Consider the following 14,785-nt stretch of genomic DNA (forward strand, 5'->3'; position numbering starts at 1 on the left):
TAATATAGTTTTCTACAGTTTTTTTGAAGCATACAGTTTTGCTCTATGCTGGGGCTGGCAACCCTGATCTGTGCTGCTGAAAAGTAGATTCGAGTTTAAATGTTTTAAAAAACACAATCTGTCGTTTAACTAGCACTTACTTGGAAGCAGAGTGTAGGTATGTACCTACTGTGAGTAAAATAGAAACTGTTGTGGGGAAAACCTCTGAAAAGATTGAGTTATAAATTGCCTTGTTTTCCGGGTATTTTGGCTTAACTATAAACTATTGTATTTTTTTTATTACTTTTAGAATTCAGTGTATCAATCATGTCGTTCTATCCGTCTCTGGAGGATATGAAGGTGGATAATATGATGAGGGCTCAAATATCGCAGCATCAAGCACCACCGTCGTATGTTGCTCCGCAACTTTGTGCCACGCCTAGTGCCCCTAGTGCTACTCATGTTTACCCAACATTGGGAGAATATATGGGCATGGAGCTGTCCCAGGCTGTAATTGCGCTTAACATGCCCGAATACCAAATACAACAGGTTATATTGTTATTTTCTTAGATATTTTTTCCTAGTTTCTTTTAATTGAAATGCTATGTAATTTTTAAACAAATTTAGTTTACTGCAAGCCAGCTAAAATGCCAAAAGGGTATCCCTTAAACTAAAACAATTAACTGGCTTAGTCATCAGGCTTCTGTTGTGAAGTATGTTTATGAATCATCAAATTATTGATAACCTAATTACACTAATGTAGTTCAGTCACTGCTATAATTTAAATATTGTGTAATTGTTATGAAAAACATACATAGGATCTAATTATTTTAAATTATGAAAACATCAAAAAAAGTCATTTTAAGTGCCGTGGTGGAAGTTGTTGTTCCTCCTATATGATGAAATTTTGTATTAAAAGATAACACATTGTTCTTAACAAAAATAAGATTGTCTTTTTATGCACAAAGATGGGCTACAAGTTACACGCTCACGGGTTAGCGGTTGCAGATTCCATAAACAGTATAATTTGAATACTGCTGGCTACCTTGTGATGAAATATTAGTCAAATGCAATTGTTAGCCCAGAATTGAAGGTAATAATTAAAGGAACAATTTTATTAAGGATACAACTGCTACAGACTACATTTGTAAACTGCATAGGCCAGGGCCCCAAATTTACTTTACACACTTAGCCTAAATACTATTTGGAAGAATTTCCAAAGTGTCAAAACTATTTTTTTTGAATTTTCCTGCATATTTTAATGTTGTTAAAAAGTCAAAATCTACTCTTCATTATACAGGTTCAGCCAACAAGTAGTAATGTGGTTGCACCTCTATCATCCCAGTCTCTTTCCCTGCCTAAGGCAACTGTAACTCAGGCTATCAGACAAGTTGTTCTTTGCAAGGACAGAAATGGAAAGTGTGGCTTAAGACTCCATTCAGTTGACAGTGGAGTATTTGTATGCTATGTTGCTGCTAACAGTCCTGGTGCCTTGGCCGGCTTAAGGTTTGGTGATCAGATATTAGAGATCAATAATGTCACTGTTGCTGGAATGACAATGGATAAATGTCATGATATCCTTAAGAAAGCTCCTGCAAATAATATCACCATGGCTGTTCGTGATAGGTAATTAAAACAATTTTTCTCTTTGGTTTTTAAATAGATATCGACGCTTGAAAGGCAAACATGACTAAGCGACAATGCGTGAACTTTACAGTAGACTAATTTAAAGTTGAAATACCTGGAAAAAAAATATTTTAACGAATCTAGCTGTAGTAGAATCTAGCTAGTAGCTGTAGGATTGAAATGATTTTAATAGACCTAGAAATATATTTTTTTTGCACATCGAATATGGTTATTGCCTATCATTTATGTACAAAGCAGTTATTGTCGCTTAGTCACGTTTGCCTTTCAAGCGTCGATATGTAAATATGTTTTAAAGAAGGCTTTAATCTCACTAACAAATTTCTACTAGTATGTATTAAAAAAAAACATAACATTGACACAAGACTAAATTATAAACTGTTGTATTACTCAATCAAATTGATGTTTTCACAACAAAACTGAAGGATTGTGTGTTATGTTCAATAAGAAAAAACATTATCTTAAGCACATTCTGTTAACGGACATCGGCTTGTTATTAGTATAGCTAGATGTCTTGTTATTAGTATTTCATTGCTATTGTAGATGGCATAACATATTCACTATCTTATATTTTATTTTTAATATAGGATTTAAAAAAATATATATGTTTGCTTTTCTATATATAAATGGTGAAGAGGTTGTTTCTCTTATACACAGCATTCCCTATTATGAGTCAAATTTGATTTAAGGATGACAAATGAAGAAAACCACAATACTACACAGCGCACAAGAATTTTCACTTCTTTCATGTGCACCAAGTTATGCACCGTTTATTTAAAGATTAAATATATTTTGCAAAAAATTATTACCGGAATACGAACATACCGCCCATATGAAGGTGAGTGGTTACCGTTGCCCATGGACTTAGCAATGCCAGGGGCAGATCCAAGCCGCAGCTCAGCCCACTGAGTTTCTCGCCGGATCTTCTCAGTGGGTCGCGTTTGTGATCCGGTGGTAGATTCTGCGAAGCACTGCTCGTGTTAAGGCCAGTGTTAGCAACACTGGTTTGAGCCCCGTGAGCTCACTTACACGTCAAGAAGCTGAAATAGCCTCTCAAGGCTATCAGCATAGGTAGGGGAAAAAAAGCCGCAGCCTATATTTCTTTTTTAATTAATGCCTCTAAATATCCAAAACAAGCTCTTTTGAAATGATACTTCACTAAATGTTCATTTGAAATTTAATAGTAAATGGAAGCTAATATTTTTTTGTATTTCACATTTTCAGGCCATTCGAGAGAAATGTAACTTTACACAAAGACTCTTTGGGTCATGTGGGATTCCAATTCAAAAATGGAAAAATTATAGCATTGGTTGTTGATTCATCTGCTGCTCGGAATGGCTTATTGACAGACCACCAGATACTGGAAATAAACACAATAAATGTCGTTGGCATGAAAGATAAGGAAATATCTAAAATTATTGATGAAAGTTCTTCTGTTGTAAATATTACAATAATACCTTATTGTATTTATGAACGTATGATAAACAAGTGAGTATGAAAGGTTAATGTTATTTATCTGTGTATGTTTTATATCAGAGTACTTTTAAACAAGCTCACTGGTTAAACTCAAGTGAGCTTTTATTCTGGAATGTTGAGTTAATCTAGCTTTTAATCGAAAAGTATTTACTTCGCCTCTGTTACAGGATGTCATCATCGCTTTTCAAGGAACTGGATCGCACACCAGCAGCTTGAACGCTGTCTTGCTTGACTTGACATCAAATAATTCTTATCACAACTCTTTAAAATATTGTGCAATTAAGATCAATGTATTCTATTTTTATTACTTTTTTTAAACAATAAAATTAAAAAGTATCGTAAGTCAAATCTTTATGGACTTATCTATCACCTGCGAATTTATTTTAATCTAGGACAAAATAGTTTTAAACATAAAGTAGTCGAAGGGCTGTGAGAATGAAACATAAGCCAACAATTGAAATGAGATATGCTTAGTATGTATCCAGAGTATGTAAATAAATCATTCGTGATTAATTGTTATACTTCTTACATTCAGTTAGTGCTGTTTTCACATTGTAATAAAACATTACTACCATTTTTGTAATTCAATCTGATGATTTGATGAAAAGCAACATTGTTTGATTGTATATAGATTGTTTGAACATGCCTAATGCGAATGAATGGTCTACAACAACAATATTGTCATATTTCTTTTTCTCCACATAATTATATGTCTTTTGCGTCAGTACTTGTTTAATTGGGAGTGCTGTTCCATAGAATTATAGCATTGTGAGTAATGAAGACAATTTTTTTTTTAAATGTCTATAACTATTATTTGCCTCCTATATTATAATTATATGTTGCACTAGTGAAAATGTAATAGATTATTACGTTTTTTATTGCAGTTATTCTAGTTATTCAATATTTTGCTTTTGTATTGTATAAGCGTATAAAGTTTGTATGACAATATTACTTTTTTATTAAATTTAATATAATAAAACTTCGTATTCCATTCAAAATATAAATTTATTATTAAATAAAAAATAAGTATTATCATACGTTTTTATTTCATTAATATGCAATACCAAAATTACAATAAATCATTGTACTATTAAAGCTATCAACGTTAAATTAGCCCATATACAACCTTTGTCAATATAGGACACTTAAAGGATTTTGGAATGTCCAATCCGGTTTAAGTACCACTTCCGGGCATGACCATGATTTTGGTATGAAAAAACTGTCGCTTTGTGAGGGTGGACAATTTTTTCGAGCGAAGTATTCCATTGAATATAGACTCCAGAGAAGTCCTGCAAATGAAAAATATATTAATCAACACTTGTAAGAAAGTAGACAGTACCTCGTTTTTATTGTAATCACGACATTTTTCCAATCAACACCCTCACACCCCAAATACCACAAAAGCCAATAAATAGGCTTACCCAGGTATTTTTTTATTATGAATACCTAATTTAACTTTCTGTTTATCTTCTGTTCAGAGAAACACAACATTTGTTGTTAGTAACACTTCCATATCCTATTCATAACCACGGATCTCGAATATACCGCGAACTTACAACCACGGAAAGCCTTGAAAGCCCCGACTGTATCTATAACCGCGTGTTAAAAATTTGACCCGCCCAACCTATAATCATGTTGGCCTCTATTTTAAATGCCGCTTTGACGAAAAGAAGCGGACGTTATTGGCATACACAAACCTAGAAAACCTAACAACGAACTCATAAGCCACCGCCCGATTGGCCTCCTCCCAGCGATAAGCAAACTGTATGAACGACTAATTCGTAAACGGACTTCATCACCTCGAAAGACATCCTAATCGACGAACAGTTTGATTCACTGCGAAACAATCGTCCATTCACGGAGCCCATCTTAATAGGGTTAAACACAGATAGACCCGTCTCCATCGGAGTCCTCTTATTCGATATCGCGAAGACGTTCAACAAAGCTTGGCCACAAAATAAAACCCAGACCCCTCCCCCGGTTATCCTTCAGGAGAAGGCAGCTTGGGATCGAGTTTGCCTGGCCCTTAAGGCCAAAAATATAAATTTCACGAATGCCCGTAACCTCGCGAACGGCATTCAAATTAAGGTTCAAACACCCGACGACCATAGGGCCCTCTCTTCTTACCTCCGTAAGGAACGTATAAGTTTCCATACTTATACGCTCCAGGAGGAGCGCGAACTCCGCGTTGTAATACGCGGAATTCCTAAAGAGTTAGATGTAGAGCTCGTCAAGACCGATCTGTTAGAACAGGGCTTTCCAGTGAATTCTGTGCACCGTATGCACACCGGTCGCGGTAGGGAGCCATATAATATGGTTCTAGTCACCCTCCAGCCTACCCCCGAGGGTAAGAAAATCTTCAACACACAGACCGTTTGTAGGCTCTCCGGTATCGCCATCGAAGCCCCCCATAAAAAAGGCACTCCTAGCCAGTGCCATAACTGTTAATTGTACGGGCACTCTTCCCGTAACTGTCACGCGCGCCCCCGATGTGTTAAGTGTTTGGGCGATCACGCCACGGCCCTCTGCGCTCGCGACCAAAAAACCGCGACGGAACCGCCTAGCTGCGTCCTGTGTCGAACACAGGGTCACCCCGCGAATTACCGTGGTTGCCCCCGAGCCCCTAAAATAAATCGCCGCGTCGCCCGCCAAAACCGCCTCCGAGCTTCCGGCCCAGACATCAAAGCCACGGCACCCTCTGCGTCGCAGGCTAAGCCAGCGTTCGTTCCGGCGGCGGTGCCCAGTGTCTCGGCCTGGGCAAAACAGCTGCCGTACACGAACACGGCTACAACTCCCTCCTCCGCGATTCGTCCCGCCCCCGCGACTCGTCCCTATCCCGCGACTTGCCCTCCGACCGCGTCCGATAATCTCGCTTTAGCGATCGACTTCTTTCAGTCGATCAACTTTAAGCGTGTTAACGCTTTGGGCGACGCCATTCGCGCTGCCTCCACTGCACAACACTTTATCGCCGTTGTGCAAGAATACGTCGACGTATACGCGTCATTAAATACGTACGTCCGCCCCTCACTCGGCCGGTAATCAATGGCGTATAAGTAGAATAAAGCCCCTATCCGTAACGATAGGATTTTTTAACGCTTACGGTCTCGCAAATCAACGTGATCAGGTTTCTGACTTTTTGCGTGACCATCAAATTGATATCTTTTTAGTGCAGGAGACCCTACTTAAGCCCGCGCGCCGTGACCCTAAAATCGCGAACTATAACATGGTCAGGAACGACAGGCTCTCTGCCCGTGGTGGTGGTACCGTCATTTACTATAGAAGAGCCCTGCATTGCGTCCCGCTCGATCCTCCCGCGCTCGCTAATATCGAAGCATCAGTGTGCCGAATCTCACTGACGGGACACGCGCCGATCGTTATCGCGTCCGTTTATCTTCCACCGGATAAGATCGTTCTAAGCAGTGATATTGAGGCGCTGCTCGGTATGGGGAGCTCTGTCATTCTGGCGGGCGACCTAAATTGTAAACACATCAGGTGGAACTCACACACCACAACCCCGAATGGCAGGCGGCTTGACGCGTTAGTCGATGATCTCGCCTTCGATATCGTCGCTCCGTTAACCCCGACTCACTACCCGCTAAATATCGCGCATCGCCCGGATATACTCGACATAGCGTTATTAAAAAACGTAACTCTGCGCTTACACTCGATCGAAGTAGTTTCAGAGTTAGATTCAGACCACCGTCCCGTCGTCATGAAGCTCGGTCGCGCTCCCGATTCCGTTCCCGTCACGAGGACTGTGGTGGATTGGCACACGCTGGGCATCAGCCTGGCTGAATCTGATCCACCATCGCTCCCGTTTAACCCGGACTCTACCCCGTCTCCTCAGGATACCGCTGAAGCCATAGACATCTTAACATCACACATCACCTCGACATTAGATAGGTCATCGAAACAAGTTGTAGCGGAGGACTTCCTTCACCGCTTCAAATTGTCCGACGATATTAGGGAACTCCGTAGAGCTAAGAACGCCTCGATACGCGCCTACGACAGGTATCCTACCGCGGAAAATCGTATTCGAATGCGTGCCCTACAACGCGACGTAAAGTCTCGCATCGCCGAAGTCCGAGATGCCAGATGGTCTGATTTCTTAGAAGGACTCGCGCCCTCCCAAAGGTCTTACTACCGCTTAGCTCGTACTCTCAAATCGGATACGGTAGTAACTATGCCCCCCTCGTAGGCCCCTCAGGCCGACTCGCGGCCTTTGATGATGACGAAAAAGCAGAGCTGCTGGCCGATACATTGCAAACCCAGTGCACGCCCAGCACTCAATCCGTGGACCCTGTTCATGTAGAATTAGTAGACAGTGAGGTAGAACGCAGAGCCTCCTTGCCACCCTCGGATGCGTTACCACCCGTCACCCCGATGGAAGTTAAAGACTTGATCAAAGACCTACGCCCTCGCAAGGCTCCCGGTTCCGACGGTATATCTAACCGCGTTATTAAACTTCTACCCGTCCAACTCATCGTGATGTTGGCATCTATTTTCAATGCCGCTATGGCGAACTGTATCTTTCCCGCGGTGTGGAAAGAAGCGGACGTTATCGGCATACATAAACCCGGTAAACCAAAAAATCATCCGACGAGCTACCGCCCGATTAGCCTCCTCATGTCTCTAGGCAAACTGTATGAGCGTCTGCTCTACAAGCGCCTCAGAGATTTCGTCTCATCCAAGGGCATTCTCATCGATGAACAATTCGGATTCCGTACAAATCATTCATGCGTTCAACAGGTGCACCGCCTCACGGAGCACATTCTTGTGGGGCTTAATCGACCAAAACCGTTATACACGGGAGCTCTCTTCTTCGACGTCGCAAAAGCGTTCGACAAAGTCTGGCACAATGGTTTGATTTTCAAACTATTCAACATGGGCGTGCCGGATAGTCTCGTGCTCATCATACGGGACTTCTTGTCGAACCGCTCTTTTCGATATCGAGTCGAGGGAACCCGCTCCTCCCCACGACCTCTCACAGCTGGAGTCCCGCAAGGCTCTGTCCTCTCACCCCTCCTATTTAGCTTATTCGTCAACGATATTCCCCGGTCGCCGCCGACCCATTTAGCTTTATTCGCCGACGACACGACTGTTTACTATTCTAGTAGAAATAAGTCCCTAATCGCGAAGAAGCTTCAGAGCGCAGCCCTAGCCCTAGGACAGTGGTTCCGAAAATGGCGCATAGACATCAACCCAGCGAAAAGTACTGCGGTGCTATTTCAGAGGGGAAGCTCCACACGGATTTCCTCCCGGATTAGGAGGAGGAATCTCACACCCCCGATTACTCTCTTTAGACAACCCATACCCTGGGCCAGGAAGGTCAAGTACCTGGGCGTTACCCTGGATGCATCGATGACATTCCGCCCGCATATAAAATCAGTCCGTGACCGTGCCGCGTTTATTCTCGGTAGACTCTACCCCATGATCTGTAAGCGGAGTAAAATGTCCCTTCGGAACAAGGTGACACTTTACAAAACTTGCATAAGGCCCGTCATAACTTACGCGAGTGTGGTGTTCGCTCACGCGGCCCGCACACACATAGACACCCTCCAATCCCTACAATCCCGCTTTTGCAGGTTAGCTGTCGGCGCTCCGTGGTTCGTGAGGAACGTTGACCTACACGACGACCTGGGCCTCGAATCAATTCGGAAATACATGAAGTCAGCGTCGGAATGATACTTCGATAAGGCTATGCGTCATGATAATCGCCTTATCGTTGCCGCCGCTGACTACTCCCCGAATCCTGATCATGCAGGACCCAGTCACCGTCGACGCCCTAGACACGTCCTTACGGATCCATCAGATCCAATAACCTTTGCATTAGATGCCTTCAGCTCTAATACTAGGGGCAGGCTTAGGGACCCCGGTAACCGTACTCGTCGAACTCGACAAAGAGGTCGACGTGCAACCTAACCCATGCATCAGCCCGCTGAGTTTCTCGCCGGATCTTCTCAGCGGGTCGCGATTCCGATCCGGTAGTAGATTCATTCGCGAAACAATTGCTCTTGAGTTGTTAGGTCTCCTTCGGAGGCGCTCGGGCAGTTGTTAGCAAATCCCACCCCTCTTGGCTGAGCCTTTGCTCGCCCACCTGTCCTGGTGAAACTGGAAAGGCTTTCGGGCCACCAGTAAAGTTTCAATCATAAAAAAAAAAAAAAAAAACAAAGCTTGGCACAACGGTTTAATTTATAAACTGTACACAAAGGGAGTGCCAGATAGCCTCGCGTTCATCATACGAGACTTCTTGTCGAAACTTTCGTTTCGGCATTGAGTCTAGAGAACTCGCTCACTCTGGCAACAAATTTCGGCCGGAGTCCAATAACGGTCTGCTCTTTCCCCGCTACTTTTTAGCCTATACATAAACTATATACTCCGGTCGCAGGAGACCCAGTTAACCCTTTTCGCTGATGATACCGTTATCTACTACTCGAGTAGGAAGATGGACGTCGCCCTCCTCACACCACTGCTATGCACTGAGTCTGTGAGCTCATCTACCCGTCTACGCGTAGCTGGAATAGCTCCTTAGGTCACCAGCGATTACGTAGGGGAAAAACGTGACTATTACTACTAGCCAACTCTTGCCCTAAACCACTTAAGGTTTTTTCACAAAAATACTAGGGGATTTATATCTATTTTGTATAAAACACCTACGATTGAACGGAATCTTTTTTAATTTGTCAAGACCCAAAGTAGGGTCTGTGGTTATTTTTTCAAAACAATATCTTAATGTATTATCGGTCCAGTGGTTTATTTTCTATCTAATTACTGACTTAATGATGTATTAATAAGAACGATTAAAACTAAACACTCTATTCAATAAATAATACTAACCGTTTCCAAAGAAAAATGAGAGCCACATTATTAAATTGAATGCATTAGGAAAACGCCTTCCACTGCTTGCGGTGAGTGGTAACATCAACAGTCCGAATACACCAAATTCCATTAACAAAACCGGGTAGAAGAATCCAAAGGATAAGGCCAATATTATTTCGTGGGCCACTGCTGAAACCTACAAAAATTAAGTACTTTATCAAGTGTTCCGATTTTTAGGATTAGGTAAATAATTAGGTACCAAATTCAAGTTTCAATAGGCTTATTACGATTAACCGCTTAATGCTAACTTTGAGAATGGTCAGTATTTATTAACAATTATTGCGGGATTAGATAATAAGGAGAGCATTCTACTACTTCGAACTTGTGAGGAAGTAAGCTGGGGAAGTAAGCGGTGTGGGGGTTAGCTTGGTCACATTTTCGTAACTTCTATTATTATAAATCATATTTTATAGAGTTGACATTATTATTTATTTTTATTATCATGCTTATAATATACTTACAAAAAATACGATGAAGGTGGAAATGGCTCGACCGGCACGTGGCGCCAGTGGCTTGTAAATGTGGTCTCTCAGCCAAGAATGTACAACGCGATTCCATGCTCTGTAGTAGTGTGAGAAACGAGAGGTAGTCCACCATTCCTAAAATATCGAAATATTTTATTAATTTGTAGTGATTTCTTAGATTACATGAAGGTTACGACCAATTAAAATAGTATTAAGGTGATCTAGATGCGTAGATAATACAACGAAACCTTGAAGGTAATACGACGTGAAATGGATGACATTAAAGTTTAAGGTTGTAGACAGTACGTGTGTATGAAATTCAAGTTCAACGAAGCAGTATGCGATCTAAGCTTTTCGAGCAAACCTTCACAGTTAATCAGTTTTGTTAAAGATATAATTCATGACTTCGTGGGTAAGAGAGTTAGTGAACTTGTGTCTGGTTTTTTTTTTATTGCCTAGATGTGTTGACGACCTCACAGCCCACCTGGTGTTAAGTGGTTACTGGAACCCATAGACATCTACAACGTAAATGCGCCACACACCTTGAGATATAAGTTCTAAGGTCTCAGTATAGTTACTACGGCTGCCCCACCCTTCAAACCGAAACGCATTACTGCTTCACGGCAGAAATAGGCGGGGCGGTGGTACCTACCCGTGCGGACTCACAAGAGGTCCTACCACCAGTAATTACGAAAATTATAATTTTGCGTTTTTGATTTTTATTACACGATGTTATTCCTTCACCGTGGAAGTCAATCGTGAACAATTGTTAAGTACGTATTTCATAAGATAAATTGGTACCCGCCTGCGGGATTCGAACACCGTTGCATCGCTATATATGAATGCACCGGACGTCTTATCCTTTAGGCCACGACGACTTCAAACATATGTGACGACAATGCTTGGGTTCATATCCTTCCCGCGAGTACTATTTATTTTGAAACAAATATGTAGGTATAACCTTTATGAGGAAATTATACCGTGTAATCTAATCAGTTTCTATAAATTAGGCATTTACTGGGGGTTTGCCAAATGTTTTACGTTTACGTACTTTGTATAATACCTACCGTGAAGCAGTCATGCGTCCCGATTTGATGGGCAGGAAGCCGACATTACAGTAAAATTAAGACTCAGACTTCATGTCTCAAAGTAAATGACCTTAGTAGTAGTGGTAGTTAGTAAAATCATAATCTTAGTAGTTAGTAAAAGCATAAATGACCTTTACCTGATTGTTTGGTATTTATTACCTCGTAAAATAATCTGTCTCCAAATTTGAGCATCTCAGCGAAGGCATTTAGCCACGCATGAAGAACACAGTAGAAACCGCAGAGAAATGATATAAATCCTGGAAGTACACAAGCGAACATTCCACGAACTACCAAACCGGCTTCCACCTGAGAAATGTTGAAGTTTATAATTTAATATATGTACAATAAAGAGCAAGATTGAACCCCACAATGATAAATTCTATTTTTCAGTACTAATTTTTTGACATATTAATTACCTTGCTTTGTCTTCCATAATCAGACCAGTAAGGTAATATGAATCGTTCCCAGAGGAAGCTGTTGTATAAAATTATTGCGGCAACTTCGAGGAAGTGAAATAGTACGAAGGCCCACCTTATTGTCTTTGTTCTGGAATGAGGGTTTCATTTAGACTATACGTACATGTTAAAAGGAATTTTGTTCGAACTAAATGCTACTTATTGGGTTAGGTATAGCTGTAATTTTTTCAGTAAAAATACATTACAAAAAAAAACTTCATGCATTATTGTACTTTTTAAAATTTGCAAGAAAGTGTGTTTAATGAATAATTTAAAAAATTCAATATGCAAGAACATATTTTTTATTGACAGTCTTTGTGTACACTGATTTGTATGCAAGCTCTGGGTCTATGTAGTTACATTGTTTCTTGATTTATAGTGTTTTTAATTCAACGGAGAGTACTTTAAAAAATATTCGTGATGATACCATTATACAACCACACCATGATGATACCATTACACAATGGCTAAGCCTCCCACTGTATTACTAAGAACTCTCGCCGATATTGTTTTATTTAAAAAAAAAAAGAGTTACCTTGGATAATGATCTCTATAAACGAGCGTGGGTGCAAATAAGAAGTAAATATAATGCTTGAAGGTCGGTAGCGCTGGACTCTCGTTTTCACCATAGGGAGCGCACGCTATCGATACTGCATGGATTTTCATTAAGAATCTGAACTAAAAAACACATTTACAGAGTACGTTTTCAAATAGTATTTTTAATAGCTGCCCAGGATTGAGCAAAACAAGTGCGCTTTTGTTATGCACATGCAGCGACTAGCGAGTTAATGTTTATGAATTTCATAAAATACATTTACAACTCGACCAAGCTAAGTTTGCACCTCGCTGGAATGCGGCGCTCCGCCCGCTTCCCCGCTCACCTTCCCGCGATCGCCCTGTCGCATCAGTACGGTTAGCATCTTTGTTGCCGACACGCGTCATACGAGTTTTCGTCTCCCTATCCGTTGAATTTTAATTTTTTTAATTGTTCTTGTTAGGTTTTTTGTTGAAGTTTAGTTATATTAATGGACTACTTTTGTTAAGTTTTTGTTGAACTGTTGTTACTGAACGCTTAACCTTTTATTAATTTTTTTACTTCGAGAGGATTGTTTTGGGCAACAATAATGAAAGGAAAGGTCATACACAGTGAAGGGAGAAACATAATCCTGAAAAGGAAACATGAAGGAAAATTATTACTGAGCAATTGGGATACAAATTTAAAAAGTGCAAGAATACCCGGGTGGTCTTAATACAAAAACCCGATATCGCTATATTCTAATGTACCTATGTATAATATATTGTTAAAAACAATAAATGCAAAGTAAAATCTAACAAACATTTGTTTACATTTTTAAAGTCATAGCGAACCCTTTTTTCAGACTACACCTAAGCGGCAGTGTGACGTAATCGATGCGAGGTGCAAACTTAGCTTGGTCGAGCTGTAAGTTCATTCCGATAGAGGCACCCGTCACGTGCGGACGTGCTCATCGTCCACTCGATCGCCCGGTCTTTGTTCGCCCGGCTTTTGTTAGCCCGGCCATTGTTCGCGCGGCCTGTGTTCGTGATACATCTGCCGACCAATAATCGCGCCGCATTGCCACCTGTGTTCAATAGAACCGCTCAGGTCCGAGAAGTTGGGGCCTCGCCGCAAGGCGAGTGTTTTCAAGACCCGGGGCCGCCCCACCTGGGTACTCAGCGATCATGGACGCTGTATTCGTGGAATTCCTCCGACTTCGTCACCCACAGCTCGCCTCAGAGTTTCTGGCTTTCAAGGCCAATCACACTGCGAGCTCTCTCGAAGACTCCGCCGTGCTCGCTGCTCCTGCGTCGCCTTCGTGCAAAGCGTCTACATCGAGCACCGCAGCCTCCGTCGTGCCTGCCGTTCCTGCGTCGCCTATACTGGCGAGTAAAACTACTGCGTCGTCCGCCGTGGCCACCGTTCCAGCAGCGCGATCATCCGCGGCCTCCGTCGCGCCCTCCAAAACTCCTGCTTGTAGGTCACCTGCGCCCGCCTCCTCGTCCTCCGACTCTGACTCGGAGATGGAGGTCGACCTCGCCCCCGCCTCATCGACGGATGGATTCACCCTGGTACAAAAGGGTAAGAAGCGTGCCGCGGAGTCTCGAGCTCTCGCGGCCGCTAAAATTAGCAAAGCCGCGAACGCGTCGCGCCCCCGCCCTCAGACTCCCGTTGCGCCTCCAGCCCGTGCCACTCCGTCGCCGCGACCGGTGGCGCAATCTAAAACTCAGACCCCTCCCCCGGTTATCCTTCAAGAGAAGGCAGCTTGGGACCGAGTTTCCCTGGCCCTTAAGGCCAAAAATATTAATTTTGCCAGCGCCCGTAATCTCGCCAACGGGATTCAAATAAAAGTAACGACACCCGACGACCATAGGGCCCTCTCAAGTTACCTCCGAAAGGAGCGTATAAGTTTCCACACTTATACGCTCCAGGAGGAGCGCGAACTCCGCGTTGTCATACGTGGAATCCCGAAGGAGCTAGATGCCGATCTCGTCAAGGCAGATCTGATAGAACAAGGCCTACCAGTAAATTCCGTGCACCGCATGCACACCGGCCGCGGTAGGGAGCCATACAATATGGTTTTAGTCGCCCTCCAGCCTACCCCCGAGGGTAAGCAAATTTTTAACATTCGGACCGTCTGTAGGCTCTCCGGTATTGCCGTCGAAGTCCCCCATAAAAAAGGCACTCCTAGTCAGTGCCATAACTGCCAACTGTACGGGCACTCTTCCCGTAACTGTCACGCGCGCCCCCGATGTGTTAAGTGTTTGGGCGATCACGCCACGG

At 42.5% G+C, this 14,785-nt stretch overlaps 2 protein-coding genes across 2 annotated transcripts in view; one reads left to right on the forward strand and one right to left on the reverse strand.

Annotated features, from left to right (window-relative positions):
• Positions 1 to 4,134, forward strand: LOC114250605 (syntenin-1). Its single transcript, XM_028184555.2, has 5 exons — positions 1 to 157; positions 290 to 528; positions 1,280 to 1,605; positions 2,848 to 3,111; positions 3,267 to 4,134. Exons 2-5 carry the CDS (start codon positions 307 to 309, stop codon positions 3,313 to 3,315), a joined length of 861 nt encoding a protein of 286 aa, XP_028040356.2. The 5' UTR covers positions 1 to 157; positions 290 to 306; the 3' UTR covers positions 3,316 to 4,134.
• Positions 3,786 to 14,785, reverse strand: part of LOC114250606 (sterol O-acyltransferase 2) — a 26,707-nt gene continuing 15,707 nt past the window's right edge. Inside the window, exons 5-10 of the mRNA XM_028184556.2 lie at positions 12,521 to 12,663; positions 11,947 to 12,076; positions 11,690 to 11,836; positions 10,440 to 10,577; positions 9,937 to 10,114; positions 3,786 to 4,388 (exon numbers count right to left, since the gene is read on the reverse strand). Coding sequence (XP_028040357.2) covers positions 4,231 to 4,388; positions 9,937 to 10,114; positions 10,440 to 10,577; positions 11,690 to 11,836; positions 11,947 to 12,076; positions 12,521 to 12,663 — 894 coding nt within the window. The 3' untranslated portion in view covers positions 3,786 to 4,230. The remainder of the gene's footprint in view (positions 4,389 to 9,936; positions 10,115 to 10,439; positions 10,578 to 11,689; positions 11,837 to 11,946; positions 12,077 to 12,520; positions 12,664 to 14,785) is intronic.

Source organism: Bombyx mandarina, chromosome 10, assembly GCF_030267445.1.
Source record: "Bombyx mandarina strain Sakado chromosome 10, ASM3026744v2".
Taxonomy (NCBI): domain Eukaryota; kingdom Metazoa; phylum Arthropoda; class Insecta; order Lepidoptera; family Bombycidae; genus Bombyx; species Bombyx mandarina.